The sequence below is a fragment of the Panthera leo genome, chromosome E2 (assembly GCF_018350215.1).
Source record: "Panthera leo isolate Ple1 chromosome E2, P.leo_Ple1_pat1.1, whole genome shotgun sequence".
NCBI lineage: Eukaryota > Metazoa > Chordata > Mammalia > Carnivora > Felidae > Panthera > Panthera leo.
This window is the reverse complement of record NC_056693.1, coordinates 11,431,914-11,444,745: the sequence shown is the minus strand read 5'-3', so window position 1 is coordinate 11,444,745 and position 12,832 is coordinate 11,431,914. Positions and strand designations below refer to the sequence as shown.

The 12,832-nt window shown below is 53.8% G+C and overlaps 1 protein-coding gene across 3 annotated transcripts in view; it reads left to right on the top strand.

The window, feature by feature from the left end:
- MARK4 (microtubule affinity regulating kinase 4) overlaps nucleotides 1-12,832 on the top strand; it is a 29,853-nt gene that overhangs the window by 12,974 nt on the left and 4,047 nt on the right. For all 3 annotated transcript variants that reach the window (XM_042918480.1, XM_042918479.1, XM_042918481.1), the window contains 7 exons: nucleotides 1,850-1,969; nucleotides 2,450-2,549; nucleotides 3,827-3,936; nucleotides 4,045-4,204; nucleotides 7,057-7,274; nucleotides 10,180-10,283; nucleotides 12,395-12,673. In XM_042918480.1, coding sequence (XP_042774414.1) covers nucleotides 1,850-1,969; nucleotides 2,450-2,549; nucleotides 3,827-3,936; nucleotides 4,045-4,204; nucleotides 7,057-7,274; nucleotides 10,180-10,283; nucleotides 12,395-12,673 — 1,091 coding nt within the window. The remainder of the gene's footprint in view (nucleotides 1-1,849; nucleotides 1,970-2,449; nucleotides 2,550-3,826; nucleotides 3,937-4,044; nucleotides 4,205-7,056; nucleotides 7,275-10,179; nucleotides 10,284-12,394; nucleotides 12,674-12,832) is intronic.

Below are 12,832 nucleotides of genomic sequence, written 5' to 3'. Positions count from 1 at the left end.
ATGTGGAGCAGCAATTCTGTCCCGCGTGGCATGGCTTTGTGGCCATCAGGCCACTTGTGCCACGGGGCCCCCCTCGGTTTGGGGTGACCCGCGTCTCCTCGCGATGGGGTCCCAGGGGTGCGTTTTGGGGCAGGAATTCCACAGCCGGGATGCTCGGTCCTGCTCGAGGTGGCCCGCAAGGAGCGTTCAGAGGTCAGGAAGCCACTACTGGGGACAGGCCACCAGAGCAGGGACCTGAGTGATGAGCAGGAAGGAGCCCCTTCTTCACAGAGGCCTCAGCTGAGGCGCTGACCCCTCTGAGCCTCAGTCTCCCCTCTGTTCGGTGTCCAGCTATGTAGCAGCGACTCGAGGGCTCGCTAAGATCAGACATGCGAAGTGCTCACCATCACAGAGTAATCTCTCTGAGCCCCGGGCATCAAGCCAAGAGACTTTTTTAGAAGGCTAGGCCACATCCCACCTGCCCCAGGCCCTTGTCACCTCCTGCTGTCCTGGTTTCCCACCCTCAGCCTTTCTGGGCAAAGGAGACATGCAGCTAGGGACAGGTCCCCGCTCTGTCATTTCCTTGCTAAGCGACCTGGGACATACTCCCTTTCAGAACCTCAGTTTCCCTGTCTGTAAGATGGGGACATTGAGAGTATCCACTGACGGCCAGCCTGGGTGTCTAAAGCCCTCCACCAGGGCCTGGCATCTGGCCAGGGTGTTACACTTGGGAGCCACACTGGTGGTGGCGATGGCGATGGCCCCTTGGCGACTCCTCATTACCACATGACAGTGGCAGTGTGGTGCGGTGGTCACGTAGCACGGGCTCCGGAGCCAGACTGCCTGGCTTGGAACCCTGGCCCTGCCATTTCCCGGCTGCACACTCCTAGCACCAGTGACTTAACCCCTCTAAGCCTCAGTTTCCTGGTCTGAAAAACGGGCAGCACAGCCCTGCTTCACAGCATCGTTGGGAGCACAGAGGTAACTTGCGTAAAGCACTCAGAACATGGCCCGCGCGGGGTAAGTGCCCTGCTCGGAAAGCGATACTCGTTAGTATTAAATATTCACGACCCTCCGGGCTGTAGTGATCTGGAGACCCAGGAGGCTCCCAGCCCTTTCAGGAGGATGCCCAGGAGGAGAGCTCCCAGCCCAGAGCTCCACCCAGAGATTCCGCCCCCCCCACCCCCCTACCCAACACCGGTCCCCCCTCCGTTTCCTGTCTCCCCCAGTTCTTCTTCAGGATGGAAGGGGCTGTCCCTGGCCTGCCATGCGGCTGGGAGTTTCTTTTCTCTGTCTTGGCAAGGTCCCTCAAAAAAGGCCCTTAAAAGAGAGAAAAAAGTCTGCCTGTAAATGGGCTCTCGTGCTTTGAGACTGCCAGTGTCTCACAGTTCTTTGGAAAGACAGGCATGCCCAGGGAAGGGGGGAGCCGAGGGGTGGGAGGCGGGAGGGCAGGATCCCCACCCTCTTCATAAACCTAACAGTTAAGTCGCACTTACCCTGGGCCAGACGTGTGCTGTGCATTTTACTTATGTAGCGTTATGGGTGCTGTGAGCCCTGGGTCCCCAGACGAGGAGACTGAGGCCCGGATGCTGACTCCCCTCTTCCTGGCTTGTAGAATTTGCTTTCTCGGTGGGATTTCCTCTGAATGAAAAATCCTTTTTTTTTTTTTTTGAAAATGCCTACACCTGGTACGGGGTTTCCATTTTATAGATGGGCAGCTGTGGGTCAGGAGAGAGGGGTGGGGGGTTCTGCCACCTGTCGCTTCTGTCAGGAGATTGGGAGAAGGAGAGTGTGTGTGTGTGTGTGTGTGTGTGTGAGATGGGTCAGGGAGGCCGGGTGGATCCCTCCCCCAGTAACCCCGTCCCCCTAGGAGCTGCGGGAGCGAGTCCTCAGAGGGAAGTACCGGGTCCCTTTCTACATGTCAACAGACTGTGAGAGCATCCTGCGGAGATTTTTGGTGCTGAACCCAGCTAAACGCTGTACTCTCGAGGTAAGCCCTGGTCCCGGCCCCCTCTCACTACAGCCTTCTTGCCCTCACTTTCGTCTCCTGTGCCCATCTACCTGAGATCGCTGCTGGAAGGTGGGGGGAGCCGGGCAGCCCGAGAAAAGGCTCCCGGGCCCGTCTCGACGCCACCCCCAGCTTCGCCCACTCCCTGCCATGCCAGTAATTAGCTAATGAGCTCCTAGGCTGATTACAGGGTGCCGGGGACCCAGATGATGCGGAGGAGGGAGGTGACATCGGGAGGCTCCGACGGTGGGGGGGGGGGGGGGGGGTTGCTGGGGTTGTGGTGAGGAGGCGCTGGCTCTCAGGAAGCCCTCGATTCTGGGGTGTTAGGTCTTGGAGGGGGTGGGGGGGGCAGGGCACGCAGCCCTACTTGAGGGCCGGCCTGGGAGACGAGGAACTGTATTTTCCCCGGTTTTGTCTGACGTCTGTCTTCCCCCTTCCCTATCCTGCCCGCGATTCTTGCAGCAAATCATGAAAGACAAGTGGATCAACATTGGCTATGAGGGTGAGGAGTTGAAGCCATACACGGAGCCCGAGGAAGACTTCGGGGACACCAAGCGAATCGGTGAGGGTCGGGGAGAGCAGGCGCCCCAGCTCCTCAGAGCCACGGGCCCCCCCGAGCCAGGGGGAGGAGCTTCCCAGCACCTACAATACCCCTTTGATGAGCGCAAGGCAATTAGGGAGAGTGAAGTCGGGGCTCTGATCCCCGTGCTGCTACTTCCTCGCTGTGTGACCCTGGGCAGGCGGCTTCCCCTCTCTGTGCTGCCATTGCCTCATCGGTAAAATGGGACAGCCATAGAACCTGTCATAGGGCTGTTGTGACTATGAAGTGAGTGAACCCCCATAAAGCACTTGGTTTTGACTCTCAAGACACAAAAAGAAATCACAGCTCACTTCCAGAAATGTTGGGGCACAAGTCATCGGTAATCTGTACGTTTGGGGAAAGCCCCTATGTTGGCATGTGCCTCACCCACCAACCCTTTGGTCTCAAATCCTCCGGCCTGGAACCCTTGAACTCTGGACCCCGAAGGCATTAGCCCCGCAAGAGCCCCTTAGGAGCCGTCCGCTCACTGGCCGTTATACAGTGGAGGAGACCAAGGCCACCGTCAGAGCTGGTTACATTAGTCAGGACTTTTGTGGTTATATGTTAATGGAAAACCCAAGCCATTCTGGCTTCAACCAATAATAATAATAGGCTGAGCCATTTGAAATTGGTATTTTTGTGGGTCCAAATTTGTCAGCGTTAGCACCTTTATCTGGTATAACCTACAAGTGGTAACTTATTCACATAACTGAAAACGCCAGAGTATGTCGACCTTCAGGCACAGCTGGACCCAGGCGCTCAAAGACAGTCGTTGGAAATCTTAGTGGTGGCTCCTGTCCCCAGGGGCTCACGTCACAGGAGCAAGCTGGCAACAGCATATACTAGGGGCCTGGACACCCCGGCAAGGAAAGAAGCCACTTTCCTAAATGTTCCAAGGGAAGCTCTAGGCTGGTACCCATTGGCTACCCCTGAACCAGGCCGTGGGGATGGAGTGCTCTGATTGGCCAGAACTGGGTCATACGCCTGCTGTGAACCAATCAGTGTGGCTATGGGGATGGACTACTCTGTTGGGTCAGGCCTGGGTGTTACACCTGCCCTTGGGGGCTTGGCGCAGGCAGGAGTGGGCCAGGTGATCCAAGCGGGAAAGAAATGTTCTTCCAAGGAAATCGGGGTGCTGCCGACAGAAGGGGGAATGGATCCTGAACAGGCCAAAGAGCAGGTGTTGCTGTGTGGGGCAGAAGCGAGTCCAAGGGAAGGGTCTGGGGAGATTGAACCTCCTCTCCATCCCCCTCTCCCAGAGGTGATGGTGGGTATGGGCTACACGCGGGAAGAAATCAAAGAGGCCTTGACCAGCCAGAAGTACAACGAAGTGACCGCCACCTACCTCCTGCTGGGCAGGAAGACTGAGGTCAGAAGGCGCCAGGGGCATTTGGGATGCGCGATGCCCGGGGTGGAGGGACTTCTGGGGCAGAGCGGGGGCAGAGGCTGAGGCTCTTCGTCTGTCATCCTCCTGCAGGAGGGTGGGGACCGGGGCACCCCGGGGCTGGCTCTTGCACGGGTGCGGGCGCCCAGCGACACCACCAATGGAGCGAGCTCCAGCAAAGGCACCAGCCACAGCAAAGGGCAGCGGACCTCCTCGTCCACCTACCACCGCCAGCGCAGGCATAGCGACTTCTGTGAGTATGGCCCCACGCCCTCCCACACCGTCCCTGCGTCACATCGGGGTCACCTGCACCAGAAGCCCACTGGAGCCAGCTGCAGAGGAGAGAGGAATTTTGCATAAAGATTGCAGGGATGGTACAGGGAACTTGGAGGCGGGAATGCCCAGCCAGGATCAGGAAGGGATTAGAAACTGGAAAAGCAGCTGGAGTAGACACCCTCTGTTCCTCTGGTTTTGCCTTTTTCTCTCACTTATCTCACCTTATCTTTTTCCTAGTTTCTCAATTCCTTCCATCTCTGTTTTGGAGACCAGCCCAAATGGTAGCATGAATCCCTTTGGTCCACTTGTCAGGCATAGAGTTCTCATGTCAGGGTCCACTTGGAATTTAGCCACTGTGATGGGGACACAGGAGGACACATTGCACAAAGTGGCTGCCGAGAGCTTGCCCTCTGGCTCTCCTCCACGCTGAAAGGATGGGAGGCCCTTCCTAGTGGAAAGGGGCTGGGCGGACACCTACTTGGACCCCACATTCTGTAACTGAAAGATAGTCATCACCCACAGAAAATAGATCCCACAACCACCACCACACATTAGGCATGGACGCTTCTCTTACCTACACCCTCCTCAAATGTTAATCCTCCCAACTATCTTTCTTAAGATTGTTTTATTATTTTTTTTAATGTTTGTTTATTTTTGAGAGAGACAGAGCATGAAACGGGGTAGGGGCAGAGAGAGAAGGAGACACAGAATCCGACGCAGGCTCCAGGCTCCGAACTGTCATCACAGAGCCCGATGCGGGGCTCAGACTCACGAACCAGGAGATCATGACCTGAGCTAAAGTCCGACACGTAACCGACTGAGCCATCCAGGTGCCCTGCCCCCAACTATTTTTTAAGCAGCTTTGTTGAGATATAATTCACATACCATACGATTCACCCAAAGTGGACAATTCAGTGGCGTTAGTGTATTCACAGAGTCGTGCGGCCAGCCCCACAATCCATTTTAGCCCATATTCATCGCCCCAGAAAGGAACTCCACAAGCCCCAGCTAGCCATCAACCCCCAAACCCCCATCCACCGCCCCTAGCCCCTGAGAACCACCAGTCTATTCCCTGTCTCTACAGATTCCCCTAGTCTGGACATTTCTTATAAGAAGAAGTTTACAACACGTGTCCTCTTGTGTCTGGCTTCTTTCACTTAGGCTAACGTTTTCATCCATGTGTTAGTGGCCCTTTTTCCACCTATAAATAGCCGGATCGGTCCAGAAAGTCCCTAAGGAGCTCAAGACTCCAGCATTCTATGGTTACAACGTGGTAACCTTAAAAAACACCCACATGGAAATCTTCTGGGTTCCCGGGGTTCCCGGAGGGTTGTCGACAGGTGCCCTGTGTCCGTCATTTACAGACCTTATTATGCTTCTGGGACTTCCAAGCATTAAGGTTCTTGAGAAATTAACACATAGACGTTTCAATTGTCTGAAGTTCGTGAACACATTCAAATCCGCTGGTTCTAAAACCGTAATCTCCTTACTGAGATGTTCTAAGGGACCAGATTTGTTTGTTTTGTTTTTGAAACGAATACATCCTTCAAAATTTGACAGTACAAGGAGGGTAGACAATAAAAAAGTTTTCATCGAACACCTGTCTCCCGGTTATCCGTGGAGGCAGCCACTGTTAATCAGTTTTATATGACTTCTTTTGGGGAGATTTTATTCACGTATAAATAAATAGAGTTAATCCTTGAACAATACTGGGGTCAGGGCACGAACCCCCTGTATGTTGAAAATCCACGTATAACTTTTGACTCCCTCAAAATGTAACTGCTCATAGCCTGCTGTGGACTAGACGCCTCGCTGATAACATAGCCCGTCAACACATAACTTTGTATGTTGTCTGTGTTATATACTGTAGTCTTACCGTAAAGGAAGCTAGAGGAAAGAAAATGTCCTTTAAGAGAATCGTTAGGAAAAGATAATTTGCAGTACCGGATAGTCTTTATCGAAAAAATCCCATGCGGAGTTCAAACGCCTGTTGTCCAAGGGTCAACTGTATATATAAGATAGATATGAAAAGGAGAGACAGGAAAAGAAAACAGCCATAAAGATGTATAAATACGACGCTAACATAGTCACGCACCATAAAGGTAATATTCTCACCTTGTAAGACAAACGATTGCCTCTGAAGATGTTCATGTATAAATATGTAGATAGAGATAGATAGAAATAGATCTGCACATTTCCCCTTTTTGGTACAAATGATAGGACACCGTGGACCTCAGGCTGTTGCCTTTCCTGCTGTACAATCCATCGTGAAGATCATTCTTTGTTGGTACACAAGCAGCTTCCTCCTAGCTGCAGAGTATTACATCGGATAGAAATATCTTGGGGCGCCTGGGTGGCTCAGTTGGTTGAGCGCCGGAGGTCGGCTCAGGTCTTATCTCACCGTTAGTGAATTCGAGTCCAGAGCCCGCTTCAGATCTTTTATCCACCCCTCCTCCCACCCTTCCCCTGCTTGCACGGTCTTTCTCGATCTCTCTCTCAAAAATAAATAAATCTTAAAAAAAAAAAAAAAATCTTGACTTGACTTAGACATTTCCCCAGTGACGAGCACTCAGGCTGTTGCCAGTCTTTCGGCCTTAAAAGAAAAACAAGGCTGCCGTGAATAAACCTGCGTGAGGATCACGTATCATGTACGTGATGTTGGGCAGGGGGATCAGTGCACGCATTTGTCACCCGGACGGATACTGTCAGAATGGCCTGCGCGGGAGCTTGTAGCCTGCGTGGGGAACTCTCCGGTTCCGAGGGTCACCCACAGTAGGTTCGGGCTCTTCCAGGGGACGCGAGCCCTAAACTGCCCCCTCCCTCCCCCAGGTGGCCCCTCCCCCGCACCCCTGCACCCCAAGCGCAGCCCAACCAGCACGGGGGAGACGGAGCTGAAGGAGGAGCGCCTGCCAGGCCGGAAGGCGAGCTGCAGCGCTGCCGGAAGCGGGAGCCGGGGGCTGCCCCCCTCCAGCCCCATGGTCAGCAGCGCCCACAACCCCAACAAGGCAGAGATCCCAGAGCGGCGGAAGGACAGCACGAGCACCCCGGTGAGTGGCCCGGCCTGGGGGCGGAGACCGCCTGGTGCACGTTTTCCAGACCCTGCTGTTTCCCAGCCTGCTCCCCCAGACCACCACGCAGGACTCCTGGTTTCATTCATTCATTCATTCATTCATTCCATAGACATTGGAGCGCGCTCTCTCTCTGCCGGAGCTTGTGCGTGACCGCTAGTGTATAAATTAGCATTCAGTGTCAGAAAGAAGCACGTTACTTGCTTTAGGTGGGAAGGACTTTATTTATTTACTTTTTAAAGCGTATTTATTGATTTTGAGAGACGCTGGAGCGGGGGGGGGCGGCGGGGAGAGAAAGAGAGAGAATCCCAAGCAGGATCTGCACTGCCAGCACAGAGCCTGACTCAGGGCTCGATCCCATGAAACCGTGAGATCATGACCTGACCTGAAACCGAGAGTCAGATGCTTAACCAACTGAGCCCCCGGGTGCCCCAGAAGAATTTTTTAAAAATATTTATTTATTTATTTATTTATTTATTTATTTATTTATTTAGAGAGTGACAGAGCGTGGGGGAGGGGCAGGGACACAGAGAGGGAATCCCAAGGAGGCTTCCGAGGGTCAGCACAGAGCCTGATGTGGGGCTCGATCCCGTGACCTCAAGATCACCACCCAAGCCGTCATCAAGAGCCAGACAGACGCTCAACCGACTGAGCCACCCAGGCACCCGGAAGGGTTTCAATACGGGGAATTAGGTACTTACAAAGTTGTCAAAAGGACCAGCGGAGCAGGCAGGGGATGATTAGACCCGCAGGGGATGATTAGACCCGCAGGGGTCACACCACAGCACAGCAGGTCTGACCCGCCACAGGGGCTGCTTAGCCCCTGGCACTGTGGAATTCAAGAGCACGTGGTGGTGACGATAATCCAAGGCTCAGAAACTTTCTTCTCTACCAGAAGGGCTCCTGGATGCCCGGAAGTCTGGAAAACGGGCACTGGGGCCCTCCGGAGGCAAAGACCCTCATCCCGTGACCTTGCCCATGGAAGGAGGAGGCAGAGGGGACATGAAGGCAATTACCATCCCATTTCCACCTTCCAAATCTTCCCGCGGGCAAAGGTGGCCAGAACCAGAGCTTCAGAGGAGTCTGGGGGATATAGTACTGGGCTTCCCTGCCTCTGCAGCTCCTTAATGTTTTTTTAATGTTTATTTCTTTTGTTTTATTTTATTTTTTGAGAGAGAGGGAGACACAAAATCCGAAGCAGTCTCTGAACTGTCAGCACAGAGCCTCCGATGCGGGGCTCGAACTCATGGACCGTGAGATCATGACCTGAGCTGAGGTCAGACACTTAACCAACGGGGCCATCCAGGCGCCCCTTTAAAATTTTTTTAATGTTTGTTTATTTTCTTTTTAATTTTTTTTTTTAACGTTTATTTATTTTTGAGACAGAGAGACAGAGCATGAACGGGGGAGGGGCAGAGAGAGAGGGAGACACAGAATCGGAAACAGGCTCCAGGCTCTGAGCTGTCAGCACAGAGACCGACGCGGGGCTCGAACTCACGAACCACAAGATCATGCGTGACCTGAGCCGAAGTCGGACTCTTGACCGACTGAGCCACCCAGGTGCCCCGGCTCTTGTTATTGTCAAGGTAAACCCACACCTTAAAAAGGTAGAAAAGAAGAGGAAATTAGCCCCCAGAACGTAGAAGAAGGGAAATAATAGACGGTAATAAAGGAGAAAACAGAAGGACCCTAGAGAAAACCAAAAAAAAGCTGCAGTCTGGTTCTTGAAAAGGTTGGTGCGATCATTGGACCCCACGAATTACTAATAGCAGAAGTGAAAGGGGCACCTGGGTGGCTCAGTCATTTGAGCGTCCAACCCTTCATTTTGGCTCAGGTCGTGATATCATGGTCGTGGGATTCAGCCCTGAGTCAGGCTCCACGCTCTAAGAATACTTGGGATTCTCTCTCTTTCTCTTTTTAAAAGAAAGAGGGAGGAAAAAATGAAGAAGGAAGCTATGTTCTAACATAAAGAGACAGTCAAAAGCTATTAGGAACCACCTTATGCCCATAAATGTGAGAGCTTAGATGAAATGGATAGATGCCTTCAAAAAACACAAGTAACTAAACTTGTCCGAGAAGAAGCAGAAAATCCGAACCGCCTTATATTCTTGTTCAAGAAACTGAATCCGTGACTTAAAACTTTCCCATAAAGAAAATTCCAGACCCTAAGTGGTGGGATTCTGCCAAACACTGAAAGAAGGAATAACACCAGCCAACTTTAGAAAGGCTTCCAGAGGATAGAAAAAGAGGGATCACTTCTCAGCTCATCTGGGGAGGTGGCATAATCCCGATGGGCACCCCATGATCCAAGAGAGCCCACAGTCCCATGCGGGGGTGGGGGGTGTCTAAGGGGACAGACGTCAGTGGTACAAAGTGATCAGGGCTGCAGCGGGGGCCCTGAGAAGGCTCCTGACTCAGCCGGGGGCCAGAGGCGGGGGTATATTATGAACCGACACCAGAAAGTTCCATAGGTGTGTGAGTCAAGGGGAGAGGTGGGAGGAATAGCCAAGCAGGTGGGCTAGCCTGTGCAAAGGCCAGGAGGAGGCACCAAATGTACCCGGAAGAAGTATGCTCCAAAAAGCTTGACGTGGCTGGCCCGTACCCAGGTGGGGCAGAGCTGGGAGAGGAGTGAGCAAGGCGCCCCCCACACCCCCCCCAGGCACCGCCCCTGAGCCACCCTCCTCGGCACCCGTCTCAGCAACGTGACTCTCGGCCTGGGTTGCTGGGATGGCTCATTAACCTTCCCTTTCTCCTGGAGTAAACCATCACCTACCCGCTCTTGGGCCCCTGCCTCCTTCATAATGAGGGAGGCCAGAGAGGGTAAACGGGGAGTTAAGGGGTGTCCCTTCGCCCCCTCACTCCCTCCTGGCCGTGTTCCCCACAGAACAGCCTCCCTCCCAGCATGATGACCCGAAGAAACACCTACGTTTGCACAGAACGCCCTGGGGCTGAGCGCCCGTCCCTGTTGCCAAATGGCAAAGAGAACAGGTATGGAGAGGGGACAGCAGCGGGGAGTGGCGGGCGGGGGGGTGGGGGGGAGTAGGGGAGCAGGACCCTCCTTTGAGCTAAGATGATAACCTTTGTGGGGAAGGGGTGCCGTGGGGACTGGGGAGCGTGCGTGTCTCTTCTTCCCAGAATCTGCCCAGGTCCTCCTCCTCCCAGACCCCCCTGAAAATCTTCCCCTCTTAATTAATTAATTAGTCATCAGCATCAGGAAAGCAGTTTGCCCTGTTCTCCGCCTACGAGCCTTGGGAAACAGAGTTGAATTTTTTTTTTTTTTTCCTCCTTGAATGATCAATTTTTAGAACTTTGAGAGAAGCCCCAGAATGTCACAGCTTCAACATCCTCTTGTTGGCTGGTTTTCAGACTAGTTTTCCTGAGTCTGTTCGATGTCGTTCAGCTGGCAAGTGAGGGAAACCAGTGCAGACTGGCTGGAGCCTAAAAAAGGGAATGAATGAGTTCACATCGCGGTTCAAGTTCAGGAGGGGGGCGGGCTTCAGGATCACGGCACTCCCGCCCACCGGGACTATAGGGCACGACACCGAGGTGGTGCACGCTGGGGAAAACCTGATAAACAGGTGGTACTGTGTGGTGGGGACAGGATGTGGGGTGCTCGAGAGCACTGATTCTGTGGCGGCTAAGTTCTGAGTTCACATCTTGCCTCCGCGCTCTGCTAGTCGGATTGTCTTGGCCAAGTCCCTGAGCCTCGCTTTCCTCCTCTGTAAAATGGGGCTGACGTTCCCTGCCTCTGGGCCCCGTGAGAGGGATCCGGTGGAGATCGCTTGTGTCCCGTACCTGGCGCAGGTTCTGTGACACAGAAAGCATTTGATGAGTGACCGCTAGTTTTGTGATTATTAAATAAAAATAATAACAGCGGATGCTCATCAAGCGGTAAGAGTATGCCAGGCCTTCGTGTGTATTTGCTGGTTGAATGCCCCTAACGACTCCGTGAGGTAGACCCCGGTGTCTCCATTTCACAGCTGAGGAAATGAGGCACAGAGAGATGAGGGAACTTGCCCAAGGCCACACAGCTGGTGAGTCAAGGAGCAAAGATCCCACACTGACGCCAGCGTGTGTCTCCAGTGTGAACGCTGTAACACACAGCCTTCCAGTTCTGGCTTCGATGAAACCGAGGCTTAGTCTTCCCCGATATAACCAGCCAGAGGTAGGCAGGCAGTCTCCTCCAAGGACCCAGATTGATTCTGCCAAACTCAGCGTGAGGCTCCAGCTCCGGGACCGAGGCCAGTGCACCAGTGCACCATTTCCTAACCAGAAGGAAGGATGGAAAGAGAGTGGAGCGCGGGCTGCATTTTTTTTTTTTTTTTCCCAGAGGCATGACCCAGAAATAGGACAAAGTACTTCTGTTTGTGGCCCACTGGGCAGAGAATAGTCCCATGACCATCCCGAACTGCAAAGGAGGCTGGGAAATGTAGTCTCTCGCTAGGTGGCCATGTGCAACATGCCTGCTCTTAGAAGTTTGGTCACTAAAAGTAAAACAAGGAGGACGGATTCCAAGGGAGGGGTGGTGGCATCTGTCATGGTCAGGCCCTCCTGTCAGGACTGCGAGGGCCTGGAGGAGGGTCCTGGGACACTGGAGCCACCACTGCCCACACAACAACAAAAGTTAGGAAAAGGGTCCCTTTTCACCTGTCAGCACATTCTCATAAGTGCCTATGATGTTCACACCTATTCCTATCCCGAGTTTGAATAATGATACTTGATATAGCAAAGTACAGTGTTTGCAAAGTTGACTCGGCTCCTGCGGTTTGGAGGCAAATGGCAAGGGATTCATCAAAAAATGTAATCTGAATCTATTCAGTTGCCGCGTTTGGAGAGAGGAGAGTCAGGATACGTTTGGAGCGGGTAGGGGTTGAAGAAAGGGCAGTTTGAAGAAGGGATGACTTAGGAAGACAGAAGAGTCCGTAAAACAACTAGGGTCATATAGTACACAGCCTGCCCAACTGTACACGGCAGCCCTTTCTCTGAGCTCTAGGTCTTTCGAGGTTTCTGATCTCAGGACAGGACAGTGAAGAATCAGAGGGACTGGGGCCTCGGCCTGCCTCGAGGCCCCACTCTGACTTGTCCCTCTCTGCCCACAGCTCGGGTACCCCACGGGTGCCCCCCGCCTCTCCCTCTAGTCACAGCCTGGCTCCCCCATCGGGGGAGCGGAGCCGCCTGGCACGCGGTTCCACCATCCGCAGCACCTTCCACGGTGGCCAGGTCCGGGACCGGAGGGCAGGGGGCGGGGGAGGCGGGGGTGTGCAGAATGGACCCCCTGCCTCTCCCACGTTGGCCCATGAGGCCACACCCCTGCCCACTGGGCGGCCCCGCCCCACCACCAACCTCTTCACCAAGCTGACCTCCAAACTGACCCGAAGGTGAGCCCCAGGGGACGTGGGGGGCAGGGGTGGGGTGGGGGGAATGGGACCTAACCTGTCTTCTGCTCTGCTCTGCCTTCTGTACCCTCACATCATCATCATCACCTCCTCCTCCTCCTCTTCCTCCTCCTCCTCCTCCTCCTCCTCCTCCTCCTCCTC